General features: G+C 41.7%; 2 protein-coding genes across 2 annotated transcripts in view; one reads left to right on the forward strand and one right to left on the reverse strand.

The window, feature by feature from the left end:
- Window positions 1-18,812, forward strand: part of LOC125447937 (histone acetyltransferase KAT6A-like) — a 440,967-nt gene that overhangs the window by 19,609 nt on the left and 402,546 nt on the right. The window lies entirely within an intron of this gene.
- LOC125448135 (AP-3 complex subunit mu-2) overlaps window positions 1-18,812 on the reverse strand; it is a 38,329-nt gene that overhangs the window by 14,858 nt on the left and 4,659 nt on the right. Inside the window, exons 2-5 of the mRNA XM_048523195.2 lie at window positions 10,479-10,650; window positions 8,164-8,301; window positions 5,782-5,867; window positions 3,059-3,192 (exon numbers count right to left, since the gene is read on the reverse strand). Of these exons, the coding sequence (XP_048379152.1) occupies window positions 3,059-3,192; window positions 5,782-5,867; window positions 8,164-8,301; window positions 10,479-10,650 (530 nt within the window). The remainder of the gene's footprint in view (window positions 1-3,058; window positions 3,193-5,781; window positions 5,868-8,163; window positions 8,302-10,478; window positions 10,651-18,812) is intronic.

An 18,812-nucleotide genomic window follows, 5' to 3' on the forward strand; every position in this document is an offset into this window, starting at 1 on the left:
CGTGACTCCTGAGATACTGAAGCAGTCCATGTTGAAACACAAAAAAAAAAATCTGGACAATATCCAGGCTTGGGTTGACAAGTCGCAAATGACATCTGCACCACACAAATGCCAGGCTATGACCATCACCAATAAGAGACAACCTAACTGCCATCCCTTGACATTCAATGCTGTTACCATCACTAGTTCGAACAGTTCATCCACTTCAACACCTTCCACCCCAACCTTAGTTCACCTGGACCATCTCTAATACCTCTCTCGCCTTCATGGACTTCTGTCTCCATCTCTGGCAACCACCTAGAAACTGATATCCATTTCAAGCCCACCGACTCCCACAGCTACCTAGAATACACCTCCTCCCACCCACCTGCCTGCAAAAACGTCATCCCCTATTCCCAATTCCTTTGCCTCCGCCGCATCTGCTCTCAGGATGAGGCATTCTACTCCTGTCTATCTCAGATGTCCTCATTTTTCAAAGACCGCGACTTCCCCCGCCAACTAAGTGGTCAAGAACGCCCTCGACCATGTCTCCTGCATTTCCCGCAACTCATTCTTCACACCCCTTACTTGCAATTTCAACCAAAACAGAATTCACCTCATCCTCACATACCATCCCATCAACCTCCAGATCCAACGCATCATCCTCTGACACTTGCGCCATCTGCAAATCCGACCCAATCACCAAAGGCAATTTTCCCTCCGCACTCTTATCTGCCTTCCAGAGGGACCACTCTCTCAGTGACTCCCTTATCCGCTCTACACTCCCCTCCAGCCCCACCTCACCTGGCACTTTTCCCTGCAACCGCAGTAGGTGCTACACATAACCCCACACCACCTCCCTCACCCCTATCCCAGGCCCCAAGAAGATTTTCTACATCAAGCACATGTTCACCCGCACATCTGCTAATGTGGTATACTGTATCTGCTGTTCCCGTTGTGGCCTCCTCGACATCGGGGAAATCAAGTGGGTTTGCAGAACACCTACGCTCAGTTCGCACTAAACAACAACTCCTCCCATTCCTGAGACGACATGTCCATCCCGGGCCTCCTGCAGTGCCACAACAATGCTGTTCCTGCAACCTTTGGGTGGCAGGAACAGCAACTCTTATTCCACTTGGGAACCCTGCAGCTCAATGGTATCAATGCAGAAGCTTTAAAATCTCCCCTCCCCCTACTGCATCCCAAAATCAGCCCTGCTCGTCCCGCCTCTCCTACCCACTCCTCCTCTCCTAACCACTAACCTCATCCCACCCCCTTGACCGGTCCATCCTTCCTGGACTGACCTCTCTCCTCTCTAACTGCCCACCGACACCCACCCATACTGGCTCCATGCCTGCCTCTTTGACCGGGCTGTCTCCTCTCCACCTATCTTCTCCTCTATCTATCTTCTATCCTCCCCCCTCCCAATTTATTTCAGAACCCCCTACCCCTCCTCCATTTCTGAAGGGTCTAGGCCCAAAACATCAGCCTTCCTGCTCCTCTGATGCTGCTTGGTCTGCTGTGTTCATCCAGCTCTACACCTTGTTATCTAATGTCCTGGGTGGTATCATTGATTGCAGACTCAACTGGACTCACCACATTAACACAGTGGCTACAGGAGCAGGTCAGAAGCTAGGAATACTGTTGGGTGTAACCAACCTCCTGACTCCTCAAAGCCTGTACCATCTACAAGGCACAAGTCAGGTGTGTTGGAATACTCCCCACTTGCCTGGATGAGTGCAGGCCCAACAACACTCAAGAAGCTTGACACCATCCAGGACAAAGCAGCCCCCTTGATTGGCACTACATCTACAAACATTCACTCCCTCCACCACCGAATCTCAGTAGCAGCAGTGTGCACTATTTACAAACATTTGCAAAAAAAAAAATCACCAAAGATCCTCAGATTAGAACCTTCCAAACCCACAACCACGTCAAGTGTAAAAGGACAAGGGCAGCAAACATATGGGAACGCCACCACCTCGAGGCTGCCCTCCAAGTCACTCACCATCCTGACTTGGAGATATATCGCCATTCCTTCACTGTCGCTGGATCAAAATCTTGCAATTCTTTCCCTCATGGAATTCAACCCACGGCAGAAGGACTGCAGCTGTTCAAGAAGGCAGCTCACCACCAACTTCTCAAGTGCAACTAGGGATGGGCAAGAAGTGCTTACAAGGCAGCGATGCCTATGTTTTCTCTTCGTTTGTGGGACGAAGGGTATAAGTGCAGTGGAAAAAACTGCATGTTCACTCGGCTGACTCTTGGGAAGAAGGGATTGCCTTCCGACAAAAAGGTAAGTAGTTGGGCCTAAATGCACGGGAAGAATGGAAGATGACCTTCTTGAAACATCCGATTCAGAGTTTGGCCGGGTGTGTGAATTTTTCCCCTTGTGGAGAAATCTACAACTACAGACCACAGTTTACAAATTCGGGGTGTCCTATGTTAAAGCTAGATGTAGGAAGGAATTTCTTTCCTTTAAAGGGTTATCAATCTTTAGAATTATCCTCCACAGAGTGCATTGGAGACTGGGTCATTGAATGTATTTAATCATTCAACGCTAAATTAGATAGTTGATTGACTGAGGAAGTCAAGCAGTAAAGTGGAAGTAAGGCCACAATCCAATCTGCTTTATGTTAATAGATGGTGGAGCAGCTCAAAGAGCCAATTAGCCTACTTCTCGTCCTCATTCAGATAATCCTTCTGCTTAAAACAATAGAATAAAACAATGGAATTTGGCAAAGGAAAAAGTGACTCACAGTCAGATGGCCTATTGTCAATTCATACTTAGGTGATATCTGTTTCTTGCTGTTAAATGACAATTGCAGCAAAATAGATCCTAGTAATGAGATGAAAATTGCATTGGTCACCATTTGGCATGTAAATCTTTCAGTGAAAATTAAAAGGAAAAGGAGATCTGAAAATTAAGCTCTGAACATCCAATCAATAACCACAGGTGAATATTAGAGTTAGTTCTGCCATTCATAGCTAAGACATTGGTCTCCAAGTAACAGAGAAAAATCTAGAAAGGGAATAAAATTCTTCCAAATCATCCTCGATCCAAAGAAGTCTAACTTACTTCTGGGAACTGACGTGGTAAGATAGGAGGCGAAAATTGCCATCAGGTGGTATGAAGGAAAGAATTCGTTCTGACTCCCAACGCTTGAAACGTACACAAGGATGGAAACTGACATCATCCAAGAGTCGAGGATTCTGCAAACATTGCAAGACATAAAATGAATTCTTACAAATCTTTTAGGATCATTACGTCAAAGATCAACACTCATTGTTAGAACCATGGAGCCTCATTTGTCACCGGCCTGAACTCATCAACAGTTTAACCCCACGGTCCTTTCTCTTAATTTAAAGATCAAACCCTGACTGAAAGCCAAGCACAGTCACATTTCTTCTAGTGCACCAACGGCACTGTATTACCAGATTCTGCCCAGTGTTTTAGCCGGGCGACACAAATCTCGAGTCCTTTTCCACTTGCATACAACCTCCTCAATCCATCACTTGCCCAATTACTCCATTGCAATGGTCAATTCCAGACAAGAGCAACTCTATTAATGAGCACCAACCTGGATTCATGATATCATATAAAATGTAGGCAAGGAACCACCCGCTGATTGCTTTCTCCTGCCTTAAGTCACTGATCAATCAGAAAAACCTGCACAATATCCAGATTTGGGTAACTATTTGTGCCACACAAGTGCTCAGCAATGACCATCTCCAACGAGAATCTTGCCATCACCTTCTGACATTCCATGGCAATTACCCACAAACAACATTCTGGGGTTGGCCACTGGCCAGAAATTGAACTAACTCTCAATATAAATAAACACAGTTACAAGAGCAGGTCAAAGGCGAGGAATTCTGCACTAGCTAACTCACCTTCTGACTCCCCAAACCCTGTCCATCATCAGCAAGTCAAGCATGTGATATAATATGCCCTGTATGTCCGGATGAATGGGGGTCCAACACCACAAGAACCTTGACACCAAAACAGGCCACTGAATTGGCACCACATCCACAGCCTCCACCACTGACGCTCAACAGCAGCAATACAGATCATGTACAAAATGCAGTGCAGAAATTCACCCAAGATTCTTTTTCAAGACCCTTCTAAATTCACAATTACTCCATCTACAAGCCTGAGGACAGGAGATCTATGGAAACACCATAATTCGTCATTTCTCCTTTTAAGACCTCAAAGTATGTCACTATTCCACTGTCATTTATTTAAATCCTAGAACTCCCTCCCTATTAAGCTAGAACCCACACCAAATGGACCACAATAGTTCAAGATAGCAATACTCTACCACCATTTAAAGGGCAATTAAGGATGGAGAACAAATGCTGGCCCTGCCAAATTTCCTGAATGGATAAAAGGAACACTGCGTTGAGCAGCACTTGGAAGAATCACTGTATGCACCAAGTGCACTGAATTTTACTCTGGGTATGTGCTTCAATGTCCATCATTGACTAGGTCAGTTGGACTGCTAGTGAAGGAGCTGGCAGAATCGTCAAGAATACAACTGCTAGAATAGGATTGTGGTCGATGGTTAACTAACCAACAAGAGAAAAATTTACCTGGTCTCAACTTTGCCAATCTGCCTTTTATATTCCTATGGCAGTATCAGAAGTGACCACCACAAGTGTGAAAACAATTTGCACAAACTGCGTAAGATCATTATTGTTTTGGGTGGCATCAGCACCATTCTAAATGGGATTGTATGAAAACCTGAAATCGAGCAGCTCAGAAACTAGGCATCTATGAGCTGCTTTGGACCACTTCAGCTGTATTGTAATCCACCAAGATCCAAAACACGGTTAGTGTAATCCTCATGCCACCACACAGTCATCAAGTGACGTGACCAATCTTGATTCAATGAAAAATGTGAAAGGGCATGTTACCTGAAAATGAGGTACTACAAACCAATGAGGCATCACTACTGTTTTCCATGCATGCTAATAGCAGTTATGGGTTCCACAAATCGAAGTTCTTTGTTCCAGTCACATCTAGTCCTGTTATAAGAGGATATTGTTAGACTGGAGAGGGTTCAGAGGAGATTTATCAAGATGTTTCTGGGTGTGGAAGGTTTGAGTTATAAGGAGCGGTTGGAACATTTTTCACTGGTGTACAGGTGACCTTTGGAGGTTTATAAGATCATGAGGGGTATAGATAGAATTAATGGCAGGTGTCTTTTCCCTGGGATGAGGGATTTCAAGAGTAGGGGAGACATTTTTAAAGAGGAGAGGACAGAGATTTAAAAAAAGATATAAGAGGCAATTTTTTTTTTAAAAAAAAGAGCGTGGTTCATGTCTGGAATGAACTTCCAGAGGAAATGGTAGATGTGGGCACAACGACAATGTTTGAAAGACATTTGGTAAGTACATGAATAGCAAGGGTTGGGAGGTTTACGGGCCTGGTGGAATGAGTTTAGTTTGGATTATGCTCAGCATGGACTAGTTGGACCCAAGTGTCTGGTTATGTGCTGTATGAGTGTATCAATGGTGATAGGCAATTAAAACAAGACTTCAAACCTCCCACCTAAATGATGGCAGAACCAGCACATGAGGCAAAAAAGTCTGAAGAATCTTCAAACCCATCTGCAGTCAAAAGTGCTGACAGGATCACCAAATCTAGCCACTTCCAGACGTCCCCATGATCTTAGGCGTCGGCTTTCAGCTGATCAATTCACCCACAGGCAGAAAAGAAATGGCCTTGTATAATCATTTTGGATTAATGTTTTCTCAATGCTATTTCAGATTGCTCAACCACTATGCGGTAAATCTTACCATGAAGGAGAGGGTGAGATCTGGCATTCCAGTCAGTTTCACACAAGCATCAATGACACCCTGTATTTCAGCAAATACTGTTGAACCTATAGTAATGTGACATCAGCATTAATGAAAACAAAATGCTCAATAAGAACGACATGCACAAACAATTAGGTATTTGCTTGTAAAGGAAATTAACTCAAATAACGTCAAAGAAGTCAGAACCATGCAACTGAGTTCCTTATTATTTTAAACAAAAAAACGCATGATTTTCCAGAAACCACGCCTTCCATTCTGGAGCACATAAGGACTAAGGCTACACACAATGCCTGGTACGAACACTTTTCCAACTAGCATTGCACTTCAGAGTGGGCATGAGCAATGAAGACCAAGTGTATCCAAGTTTTACCACTGGACAGGTCACAACGAAACACAGCATTATGTACTAACTGGTATCCAGAATACTGTAGCACAGCTCACTGTAGATGATAATATATAGTGGATAAAACCCAGCCCCAATTCTGAAAATGCATTGCTGGAGGGGGTGTTGGAATTATATTCAATATTAACTTTGAAAAAGGGAATATACTTGTAAAGGAAATGTTTTCAGCACCCTGATGCAAGAGCAGGAGAATGGGTTAACTAGAATAATTATTTCAGTGAGCCAGTCTAAATCTGGTGGGTTGCCTCATGCTGATTCCATCACTGTAGCAAGTGCACAGCATAACAAAAATATTATATTTCTACATTTCCAATCTTTGCAACAGCAGAAGCAATATATTGTGTATTGATCAAACATAACTTCGAGATGAGATGACTGGATGAGAGTCCAAAGTTAATCTCATGTCTGCACCATAGTCACAATTCACAGGCCTCATACAATAATAGGCCTCAGTGACTTGTTCGGAAAGAGGTGAGATTGCATACACTTTCTGTCTAGTTCATTACAACAGCCAAGTGTTCAACATTAACATTCAGCTCAAGTGGCTAATAATATTAACCAACCAACATGGGGATGAGGTTACAAATAAACAGTCAACACAAGAAACAGAAACGCAAGTATTACCAGAACTTAAGTTGTCTCAAAGTGCCATTACACAAAGAATGATTGGCAGGTTGCAACATTGAACAAGATGTAAATTAATCAAGGTGTGCCTAAGCTTCATCAGCTCACAGGTCTGACACCAATAGTAAGATCAAATAGTAACTCCATTACATGTCTTTTGGGGGCAGCTTCAGTGATACCAATGAATGGCTTGGGGTAAAACAGAATCGATCAATGTCTACTTGTCCTGTATCTCGATGAAGCATTTCAATTTTAACACTGATGCTCAGCGAGCAAGCAAGCAAGCCAGAATATAATATTTGGTTGTAAGTTTATGACTTACATTCAATGTCAACAATGTTAAATTTTCAGGCAACAGAACATAATGGGTGTTGCTGAAATGACACTGATTTTTCATCATTGTTGTTTCTATTCTTTTGTCAATTTTGAATTACAAACTGGAAATGACTTAGAGACTTTGGGACAGCTTGTGGTAACAGAAAAAGAACAGACCAAACGAGTTTTCTTTGTTAGAGAGACTAGGCCTGGGGGATAGTTTAGTCTGATTCATGATTAAAGGATTTCCAATGGATACAGTGACCCCAGGAAGATTAATCAGATTGCAGAAGATGGCCAGAAACAACCTGGGAATTGGTTCCAGCAAGTCTGAAGAGATCCAATGTTCAAGCAGATGACAGCTATTGAATCGTAATTGAGTCGTCAGGAAGAGGATATCAGAGCAGATTCAGATTTGAAGTCTTTTTTCCAACTATGCTTTACAAGAGATGTTTTGTAGCTATTGCTGAGACAGCATGAAGATTTGAAAGCTCTCCGACTAATCTGCGACACCACCTTTCAGAATTCCAAAGACTAGAAACTTGAATTCAAAGCATTGGCTTTACCTGGGTGAACTGATCACATGTCAGGAACAGCAGTCATGGAGTCCACATTTATGACTGAACGATGGATCGTGAAAGCCATTTATCTAGTCAGTGCTAACCACTGAGCCAGGAAGCCGCCCCGGAGGACTGAAAACAAATGTTGAATTTAAAGCACAGACATTAATTAGCTTACCGTGTTTTTTTTTATTTTCTTTCTGCTAGAATTATTGTGTATTTTATAAATAGTTGCCTTTTGTTTCAGATTCAAAACTGGAATCTGAATTTTACTTTTGACAAAGTCTGGACTTTGTTATTGAAAAGCTAGAAACCATTGGGTTGACTATTTGGGGATGTCGATGGTATAATTTTACTATGGTGTGGAGACAGATAGAAAGTCTGATTTGATTCAGCTGTCTTTCTCTGTATCGTAACGGAATTCATCAATGACTAAGAATGCTACAACACCACCTGTACCTGATTTGTCTATGATGGCATCTATCTCTTCCACCACGTCAAAGTAGGCTTCATTGTTCGCATACCTCACTCCAGTGCGGCGCCAGGGCACCACAGACAGCTGCCCTGTGGGGAGATGGTCCCCAACATTGGTACTACCTACAAAAAACAAAAATCAAAAAGCTAAATGGCTCATCTGTTATCTCAGCAATATGTATTAGTTCAGAAAAACTGAACATTTTATTAAGTTTGAGCAGTTGCTTTTCAATTAAATATCTTGGAATTGAATGTTGTGATTCAATGAGTGCCTGAATAAAAGAAAAACTACCAGAGAAAATTACACTAAGAAAAGATTCAGCAAAACCTGAAATTCAACATATGTTGCAATACTTTCACATGATCAAAAGCTGCCAGCCATGAACATTTTTCTCTCAGGAATTCTTCAGAGATACTTCATGAGTACTCCTTGTGCTCTACATTTTGCTGTAAAGGCAACAAAGGCAATTCATTTACTTCCAGCAAGACATGGCACGTCGATTGAACTGCACCTCAGCAGACGACTGCAATATTGGCAATCAAATTTAAAGCATCTACTCTCAAAGCATCGTGAAATACATCTCTTGTACCTGTTGTTAATGTAAAACACTGCAGGTTGTGCAATTACATGCAGTGTTTTAAAATATGTTGGCAAATAAGTTTTGCAGCTTAAATCGTGCAAATGGACAAATGAAATATACCAGACATGTCAAAAATAAGACATGATGTGTTATTTCATTGCTAGTGTACATGGAAGGGAAGGTTCCTCACTGCACTGATATTGAAGCCATATAGTATAACTATATCAAATAGGTCTTCCATAACCAAGTTACATTTGATGCCTGTAGGCAAACAGGACTAGTTCAGCTCAGGAAACCGAGTCAGCATGGCCATGTTGGGCCTAAGGGCCTGTTTCCGTGCTGTATCACACAGTCTGACGCCAATGACTGATTGGACTTCTTGATTGAATTTTTTGAAGAGGAGGTGACCAGGGGTGTGAATGAGGGTGATGTTTTTGATGTTATTAATTTGGAATTCAGCAAGGCTTTTTATCATGTCCTGCACAGGAGACCGATAGCAACAATCCATGGGATCCAAGGGAACTTGGCTCATTAATCCACAGTCCAATTTGTGGCAGGAAACTCATGGGGATGGTCAACGGGTGTTTTACCCACTGGAAGTCTGCGTCCTGCAAGGACGCACAGGGATTGCTGTTGGGCCACGTGCTATTTAAAGGTTAATACAAATGAATGCTGGAAGGTTGATTAGTAAATTTGCACACTATATAAAAATTGGTGGAGCAGTAAATAGTGAGCAGAACAGCCTTAGATTACAAGAGGATATAGTCAGGCTGTTCAAATGAGCAAATAGAATTCAATCCGAATAAATAAGAGGTGATGCAGGACAAACCAAGCAAGGTAATACATGACGAACGATTGGACCTAGGGAAGCACCAACGATCAGACACAGCTTGGCATGCAAGTGCATCAGTCCCTTAAGGGATCAGGACAAGTTGATAAAGTGGTTAAGAAAGCATACGGTATACTAGCCTTCATTTGTCAAAGTACAGAGATTATCAGCCGGGGGAGTTACGCTGAAACTGTATAATACGTTCATTAGGCGACAGCTATAGCAATGGGTCCAGTTCTGCAATCCACACTGTAGCAACGATAGTACTGGAGAGGGTCCAGAGGAGATTTAGCAGGATGTTATCTGGACTGGAGAGTTTTCATTCTGAAGAAAGATCAGACAAACTGGGGCTGTTTTCCTTGGAGTAGATCAGACTGAGGGGGAACACGATTAAGACCTCTAAAATTATGAAAGTTCCAGATCGGGTGGACAGGGAGACATTTCCCCTCTTAATAGAGGGATCATTGATCAATAGCCTGAAGGTTTGGAGGTGTGTGGAAAGGCTTATGCATCTCGAGGGTGCTGGAAGTTTGGAATTCACTGCCCAGAAGGGTGATGGAGGCAGAAACCCTCATGAGATTTCACAAGTATTTACAGGTGCACTTGTAAAAGGCTTTGACCCAAATGCTGGAGAATAGGATTCGAATAATTAAGTTTTTGTTTTTGACCGATGCAGAGACTACAGGCTGAAGGGCCTCTTTCTGCACTGCAAATCTCTATCACTAATATTTGGGAGAAGTGGACCTTATCAACTATACAGGAGTAGAAACTGCTTGGCCGATTGCTCCTCATTTGTAAACTATGCCCAGGATATACGAAGACGATATCATAAAACATGATAAATTCCAACTGTTTTGGTAGTTTCTCTTGTTATGTGCCATAATACATACCAGTGATCGTATTCACAACAGTACGAAGAATGGTGGGAGGTCTGATCAGCTCCTTTAAAATATTAGACTCAGTTGCCAATGGGAAGCCATTGTCCAACATCTCTTCCAATACCTCATATACAACCACAACATTGTCTTTGATTGCCACTTCAGAACAGGTTCCAAAATAGTCCTAGATAAAGAGGATCAAGAATCATCATCAGTATTGGAAATATTTAAGATGTGGGATTTATGGAAATATCCCACCAACTTATTACAAATTACTTTTAGTTCTGATTTAAATCAGAGGTGTGGAAACAAATGCAAACCAAAAATCAAAATGAAAAAAGGACTGTTTTAATAGTTTTAAAACTAAACATTGGAGATAAATTAATAGCTCTTCAGTATGTGATTATCTATTCTTCAGTTTTAGATTCTTTACAAATACTGGGAATAATGCAATGGTGACCACCCATTGACCATTAAATTTAATGCATTGAAAGAGCTAATTAAAAATTAGCTTTCTCAGATTGATATGTCTTGTGAAACTGTGCTTTCTGAATTGTAGGTGATGGCCTAATGCCTATTCTGTATCTTTTTTGCTTCACTTTCTCTAATTCAGCAAAGAACATAGAATTCTGGGAATTTACACAGGTCCATGTGCATGTGCCTCAGCATGTTCATTAATATGCCACATTTCATTTATATTGAATGGCTTGTCCCAAATGTCAAGAAAGGACCATTTATATGTAATGAACAGGATAGCACTCAAAAAGTGATCAATTTCGCATCCTTAATTCTATGCCATTTTTCTCAGCAGTCCAAAACAAAAAACTGCCTTCCCAGGCCACAGGTCCACAACTTGACAGCCAGCAATCATAGAATCATTAGGTACAGAGGATGTCCTTTGGCCCAATGTGTCTGTCCTGCCAAAAATAAATGGTGACCTGCGCTAGTCCCAGGTTCCAGTCTGAGGCCCATAGCCTTGGATGTTATGACTTCAAGTGCTCCTCCAAGTAGTTTTTAAAAGGCAGAGAGGTTGCCTGCCTCAACATCCCTCCCAGGCAGTGTATTCTAGACCCTCACCAGCCTCTGCATGAAAAAAAACTTTCAAGTCCCCTCTAGCTCAACCACGAATGTTCTGAAATAGGAAATTCCAAAGACTAACAACTGAGTGAAAAATAAAATTCCTCATTTTCTTAAAGGGGGCCCCCTCACCCTGAAGCTGTCACTCTTGTTTTGGATTTTGCCATAAGGAAACATCTTCCCAGCATTTACACTGTCAAGTCCCCTTGCAATCTTGTGTCAAAAATATCAGCCCCATTCTTCTAAACTCCTAAATTTATCCCAGGACTCAACCTGGTAAATCCTTTCTAAACTGCCTCCAAAGCATGTATAGTGGTGCCACTGATACAAATCACTCAGGAAGTTGAAAGTGTTGTAACGGAATGCGCTTTTTCTACTACAGAAGTGGTGGAGGCCAGAATGTTGAACGTTTTCAATGTGCAAGTAGATGTTCTTTGTAGGGCTAAAGGAATCAAAATGTATAGAGAGAAAGCAGGATCGGGATTCAGAGTTGGAAGATCAGCCATCACTGCATTGAATAGTACTGCAGGCTCAAAGGCCTGAATAGGTACTCCTGCTTTCTATGTTCCTATGTTTTGTTTGAATGATGCAGGATGGTGCTCAATTGAGCAATGATTAACACTTGCATTTCCTTCCCATCACATAGCTGACCAAGAATCTCACCAAGAAGGATTTTATGCCCTGCCATTGCCTTGTGTTCGAGATTTGCAAGTTAATATTCAATCTGTTTAGGTACATAATAAATGCACCTTCCTTGGCCATCAGATCCTCAGGAGAGATGGGACTCTGGACTGGAGACATCAATGCAACCCGCTGTGCCACAAGACCTCTTTAATGCCAGCACACTGTCATGAGACAGATAATACAAAGCCTATTGCAGATGCAGTCCTACCAATGCCCTCAACAGTGATAATGTAACTTCCCACCTTTTATGCTCATGAAACATGAAAGTTACCTTCCTAATTATTTGCTGCACTACTATGCTAACGTTATTATTCAAATACAAGTACGTTCGGATCCTATGCACCGCATACATTATTTTGCTTCACTTCTTTCTCCCAAAATGGAGAGCTTCACATTTCCCTTCAATATACTGCATATGTTAATTTTTTGACCAGTCACTTAACCTCTCTATAGTCATTTGCAACTCTTTACATCTTTTGTGCAATTTGCATTCTTGAGTCAGAGTCATACAGCACAGAAACAAGATGCTCCAGTCTAACCAGTCCATGACAAACAAAACTAGTCCTACCTGCCTGCACTTGGTCCAAATCCCTTCAAACATTTCTTGTTCATGTCCTTCAAATTCTTTTAAACGTTGTAACTGTACCCATATACATCACTTCCTCTGGAAGTTCATTCCACGTACAAACCAATCCCTGTTTGAAACAACTGTCTTTCATTTCTTTTTAAAATCTCTCCTCTCATCTTAAAAATATACCCCATTGTCGTGAAATCCTCCACCCCAGGGAAAAGACACTTGCCATTCATCTTATCTAAAGACTTCATGGTTTTGTAAGTCTTTATAAAGGTCACCCCACAACATTCTATGCTCCAGCCTATACAGCCTCTCCTGAAAACTTAAACTTACTAGCAAATTTGGTTAAATTATGGGTTGGTCCTTTCATCCAAATCATGAATAAAGATTAGAATTACATTAGGACTCAGCACTGATCTCTTGTTCACCCCATTTGTTTCACATTATTAAATCTTAAAATAACCTTTTTATCCTGAATATTGTCTGCTAGTGAAACAATCTTGCGCCATGCTAATATATTACACCCAACCTCATGAGCTCTCTTGTACAGCATGAGGCATCCGATCAAATGTCTTTGGAAAATCCAAAAATATTGTGTTTGTGCCTCTTCAGTCTGCAAGGACATTTGCACAATTTAAGGAATTTTTTAAGATGACAACCAAGCCATCCACTATCTCTGCGGCCTCTTGTTTTAAACATACAAGGTTGCAGGCCAATAGATCCAAAGGACTCATCCTCGAGAAATTTTTCTCTGTTGATTCTGACCATTTTATGTTCCACTATCCTGTTTGACCCTTGCTGTTATGCAATTTTTGGGAGACTTTTCATGTCCTCCGCATTGTAAGATGGCACAATGCGTGTTCAAAGACTCTACAATGTACTTGCTGTCTGCAGTTAATTCTACAGGTTTGTCATTTCAGATAATGTTTACAGCACCAGGACCATATTTTCAGTTCCAGAAGAGTTTTTTTAAGCAGTGGGCTTACAGTGTCTTCAGCTCCTTGGGTGGCTTGGACCCAAAGTATCAGGGTCACCTTTTCTTCCCTTTGATTGTTTTGAACAATCATAGGACACAAGTAGAGATAAACCACAAGCATAGGCCCATAGTTATATAACTTGCTTCCTGAGGGCTGGATCACAGCAGTCACATGACTTGACAGATGGTCATGGGATGTGTCAAAGATTCTGCAGTGGTTCCTCAAGAATTTGATTTCACGTGCTCGGTTTATTGAAGCAATGGATCCTTAGTGACAAAGAGTGCTCAGTAGTTATCTTAGAGCAATGTACAGTTCCTGTCTCAGTATGGTTACTGGTCACCGAGAAAAAAAACCAAGGTTAATTTTACTTTTGTGCCTCCTCATATTGATTTATCAAAACAGCCAACTGCAGAGCAGCTGACCTGGATAATCTTGTCAAATAAGAAAAACATAAGGGAGTTTAAATAGGCAGATATTACACAAAGTCAGTCCGAACAGAAATCAACGATCGCAAACCTGATGTCCAAAATTGATTCATAACGAGCTGCTCTTAAAAAAAAATTTCACTGATCAGCTGATGAGAGCAAACTCCAACTGGCCATAACATTAATTCCTCCTGTTTTCAACAAATAACTGTTGCAATAGTCACCAGCAACATGAGCTCTGTTGCTGCATAGCAGCAGCACAATAACTCTTAACATGAATATTTAAATGACTGAAGATCAGATTGACTCTCCAGGTTGTGTTTTATTCCCCCTTAGTTAAGTTGGTATGGCGCAACACAGAAGAACTGGCAGGCTGTGCATTGGACAGAACAAATTGCGGAGCTTTAGGGAAAGGGCAGGGGAAGTGTTTGAACTGTATTTTTCAGAACAGTATAGAGTGAGCTTCTCCAAGGTTCATTCTAAACCAACTCTTTACCATGACAAAAAGTAATGATCCAGACTCGTTTATACAGACAGCACAATTTAAAAATTTGAAGTGGACAAAAAAAGTTTAGAAGTTGTGTTAAATATGAACAATGATACTCTAAGGGAACATGGACTGGCTAATATAGAGAGTGGACATGTCAAATATGATGTTTAATACTGACAAGTGTGAAGTGAATATTGTTAAGAGTGTAGCAGGGCCTCCAACTGAATTGGCAGTGGACAGGGAAAGTTCATTCGTTCCTTTGGTCCCCTCTTTGTAGGGAGCAGTGTCTGAGGTCAGCTGTGGAAGATCGAGGCCACGGGCAAGAAACAAAGTGAAAGATTCACGAGTAGGAAGCATCTGATACTCGAGAACCAGGAAAGGGAGCAGATGTGAAACTGATGAGTCAGAGAGAGAGAAGACAGAGGGAAAAAAAAGAGAGCGCGAGAGAGCGAGAGCAAGAGACAGCGAGGAAAAGTGAAAGAGAAAAAACCAAAGAAAAGAATGAGATAGAGGGAAAAGTGAGTGAAAGGCGAGAGAAAAAAAGGGCTTGACAGACAACAGTGAGACACGCACATCCCCCAACTTGACAAAGATTGAAGAAAAGATTGAAGAAAGTAGTTCCTCATCCCTGGATCTATGTGGTTAGACTGGAAAAGCTGTGGTTGTTATCCTTGGAGAAGTTTTAGAGGTATTTTGACAGATGTTCGAAATCACGCAAGGTCGAGAGTAAGTCGCCAGAGAGGAAGTGGTCCTTTTAATGGAAGGGTCAATACCTTGGGAACACAAATATCTAAATAACTGGTAAAAGAACATGTGGAAAAAAAAGTTCATTAGCTTCACCAAAGAACAGTGACCAATTAGGACCTGAAGTGCAATGCCTATCAATGTGGTGGAGGCAGATTCAAGCATGACTGTCAAAAGGGCTGTGAATCACCACAGCAGAAACAATTTGATTTATTTTTTTTTGTCACGTATAGCAAAGTTTAGTCAAATACTTGGTTTATAAGCAGTACAGGCAGATCACACTAAGCAAGGATGTACAGATGAAAATGATGTAGACAGAGGTATTCAGGTTACATTGCACAGGGCGTGTGCTCACCAAGACCAACTTTAGCAAAATCATTATTTGAGGCTCGAGAGTCCATTCGTCAGTCTAATAACAGCCAGAAAGCAGCTGTTCCTGAACGTGCTGGTGCATGTTCAGGCTTCTGTACTTTCTGCCTGATGGAAGTAGTTGTAGGGATGCAATGGGTGTTTGATTATGTTGGCAGCCTGTCCGCAGCAGCAAGTCATGCAAATGTGTGTGTGGAATTGGAAGGAGCGTGAGCTACTGTTGTACACAGCAGATAATGGTAATCTTGACAGCTATGTGAACAGGAACTATTGTAAGACTGTTTCTCACCACACCATAAATGTGTATTCATTCCTGAAGTCTGCAGTTTGAAATTTAGTCAGGGGAAATAGCAACTGGGGGGGACAAGTAACTTGCAATAATCTTGGAGCAGGAATCAGGCAACGATCTGATGATATTCTCCTCCCCATCGAATAATAAGGATCAGAAGTGGGTTTAATTGCAATGATATCAATCATCGAACAGATTTGGTGAATGGGCGTGTGCATAACAAGTGGCTACAAAATGCAAGCTGAGAAAATGAAAACTCAAAGTAATTGACTCTACCTCAAATCGATGAAATTCCAACTGGAACTCCACTAATGTGGCCACAGATGAGCAGGAACAATCCGATAACTGACTTCTTTTGGACACTGGTACCAGTATAACACAGATATCAGGTATTAACATGGCATCATCTTGGTTTTCAACTTAGCCATCAAACTGCAAAAGGTACAGTCCATACAAATTCTACTTCAGGAAATGTGTTCTGTTACTGCTCCTGAAGAGCAGAGTTTCTTCAGTAAAGTACTGTTATGATCTCAAACTAAGGTATGCGGCAATTAGTCAACAAGTCTGATTTTCGACTGGAACCTTGCTCAACAGATCATATTTTGATTTCTTTTGTAGTTCACGAAGTGGTCTTTTGCTGAACAAAGCATGCAACATTGCGGCTTTGCGTCAACAATAAATTAGAAGTCAAAACACAAGAAATTATGACCAAAGACAATAAACCAAACAACTTATTTATAAACACAAATTCAAACTATTTTCAAGCACAGTAGTACGATTCAAATAGTCCCAAGACACTTCTTTCTAAGTTTAAAGAAAAAAATCCAACATCCATATCCAAAAGCACCCATATTGCAGCATTCAAACTAGGGGTAGAAAATCTTTCCCTCACAGCTCGGTAAGTTTAAAGGTAACAGGATACAGATAGATTAGGTGAATAGGCACATCTGTAGCAGGTCAACTTTAACGTAACAAAGTAGAATGTAATCTATTATACACCAAAAATTGATTTAGATTTAGAAGGCACAAGTTTCAATACAGTGCATGCCCAACAATATTTCAGGGTTCAGGTGCATAGCTCTTTAAAATGCCACCAACAGGTACAGAAAATACTGAAGGCAGCTCATGGAATGCTAGCAGTCATAACCAAAGGACTGGAGTATAGGGATGCAGAGGTTATGCTGCCACGATACAAAGTTCTAGTTAGATCCCACTTAGAGTACTCAGAGCAGATCTGGGCACCTTAACTTAGGAAGGATGTTTTTGCCCTGGGAGGGGGTGTTCAATACAGGTTTACAACCATGTCACCTGGAATTCAAGGGTTGCTAGAAGTACAGATTGGACAAGGTTGCAGATATGCTTGCCAAGCTGGTGTGTTTGGTTGCAGGCGTTTCGTCACTGTGCTTGGTAACAGTCTGTGCGCCTCCGGTGAAGCGTTCATGTTCCATCCCGCTTGTTATTTACAAGCCTCACTTTGCTGGGGTGGTTGGCATTACTTCCGGTTGTGTGTTTTTCGGCATTTTGTATATCGGGTCCAGACCAATGCGTTTGTTGACAGAGTTCCAGTTGGAATGCCAGGCCTCCAGTAATTCCCTGGCGAGTCTCTATTTGGCCAAACAAGAGCAAGTCTACAACCTTCTCCACAACACTGGCTACAAATCTTCGCAAAAACTTTAGAGATTAGACAAATTAGGTCTTTTATATTCTCGAATTTAGAAGGTCAAGGGGTGAAATAATTGATGTTTTCATAATATTAACGAGGAAAGACATAGTCAATAAAGATAATTAATTCCACTGATTGAAAATTCTAGAACCAGGAGGCTTAGTCTAAGAATTTAGGCCAGGCCATTTACGAGAGATTAGATTAGATTCCCCACAGTGTGGTAACGGGCCCTTCAGCCCAGCAAGTCCACACCGCCCCTTGAAGCATCCCACCCCGACCCATCCCCCTGTAACCCACAAACCTCTGAACACTACGAGCAATTCAGCTTGGCCAATCCACCTAGCCTGCACATCTTTGGACTGTGGGAGGAAACCGGAGAACCCGGAGGAAACCCACGCAGACACGGGGAGAATGTGCAAACTCCACTCAGACAGTCACCCGAGGCTGGAATCGAACCCGGGTCCCTGGTGCTGTGAGGCTGCAGTGCTAACCACTGAGCCAACGTGCCCTTATAAAAGGGGCATGGATAGTGTGAATAGCTAAGGTCTTCTCCATAGGGAAGGGAAGGCTAAAACAAGGTTTAAGATGTGTGGGGAAGGAGTGAACAAAGGACCTGAGTGGTAACTTTTTCACGCAAAAGGTATTGCATGTACGGAATCAGCTGCCAGAGAAAGTGGGAACAATACAAAAGGTAACAGGCACCTGAAGAGGTATATGGAGGGGTTTACTGGATCAGTTTGGAATGTCTGGTCAGCATGGACAAGTTGGACCCCTCTCTGACTCTACAGACTTTTCTGGCTTCTAAATTCAACAAGTAAAATGGACACAATGCTTATGAAAACTAAACATCATTAGTCTACAAGAAGCTCTGGAAAATGGACTAACCTGCTAAATTACAATGTTTAAATCACAACGTGCTTGCCAACTTCAAAGATCCCACATAAAATCGTACTGCTGTCTTAAACTTTCAATGCAGTGAAATATTTCACACCATAGTTTTAAATGTCAGCTCATGATACAGAAATGGAGATATTAAAATCTAAATTTAGTCTTC

This window comes from Stegostoma tigrinum, chromosome 40, assembly GCF_030684315.1.
Source record: "Stegostoma tigrinum isolate sSteTig4 chromosome 40, sSteTig4.hap1, whole genome shotgun sequence".
In the NCBI taxonomy this organism is placed as follows: Eukaryota; Metazoa; Chordata; class Chondrichthyes; order Orectolobiformes; family Stegostomatidae; genus Stegostoma; species Stegostoma tigrinum.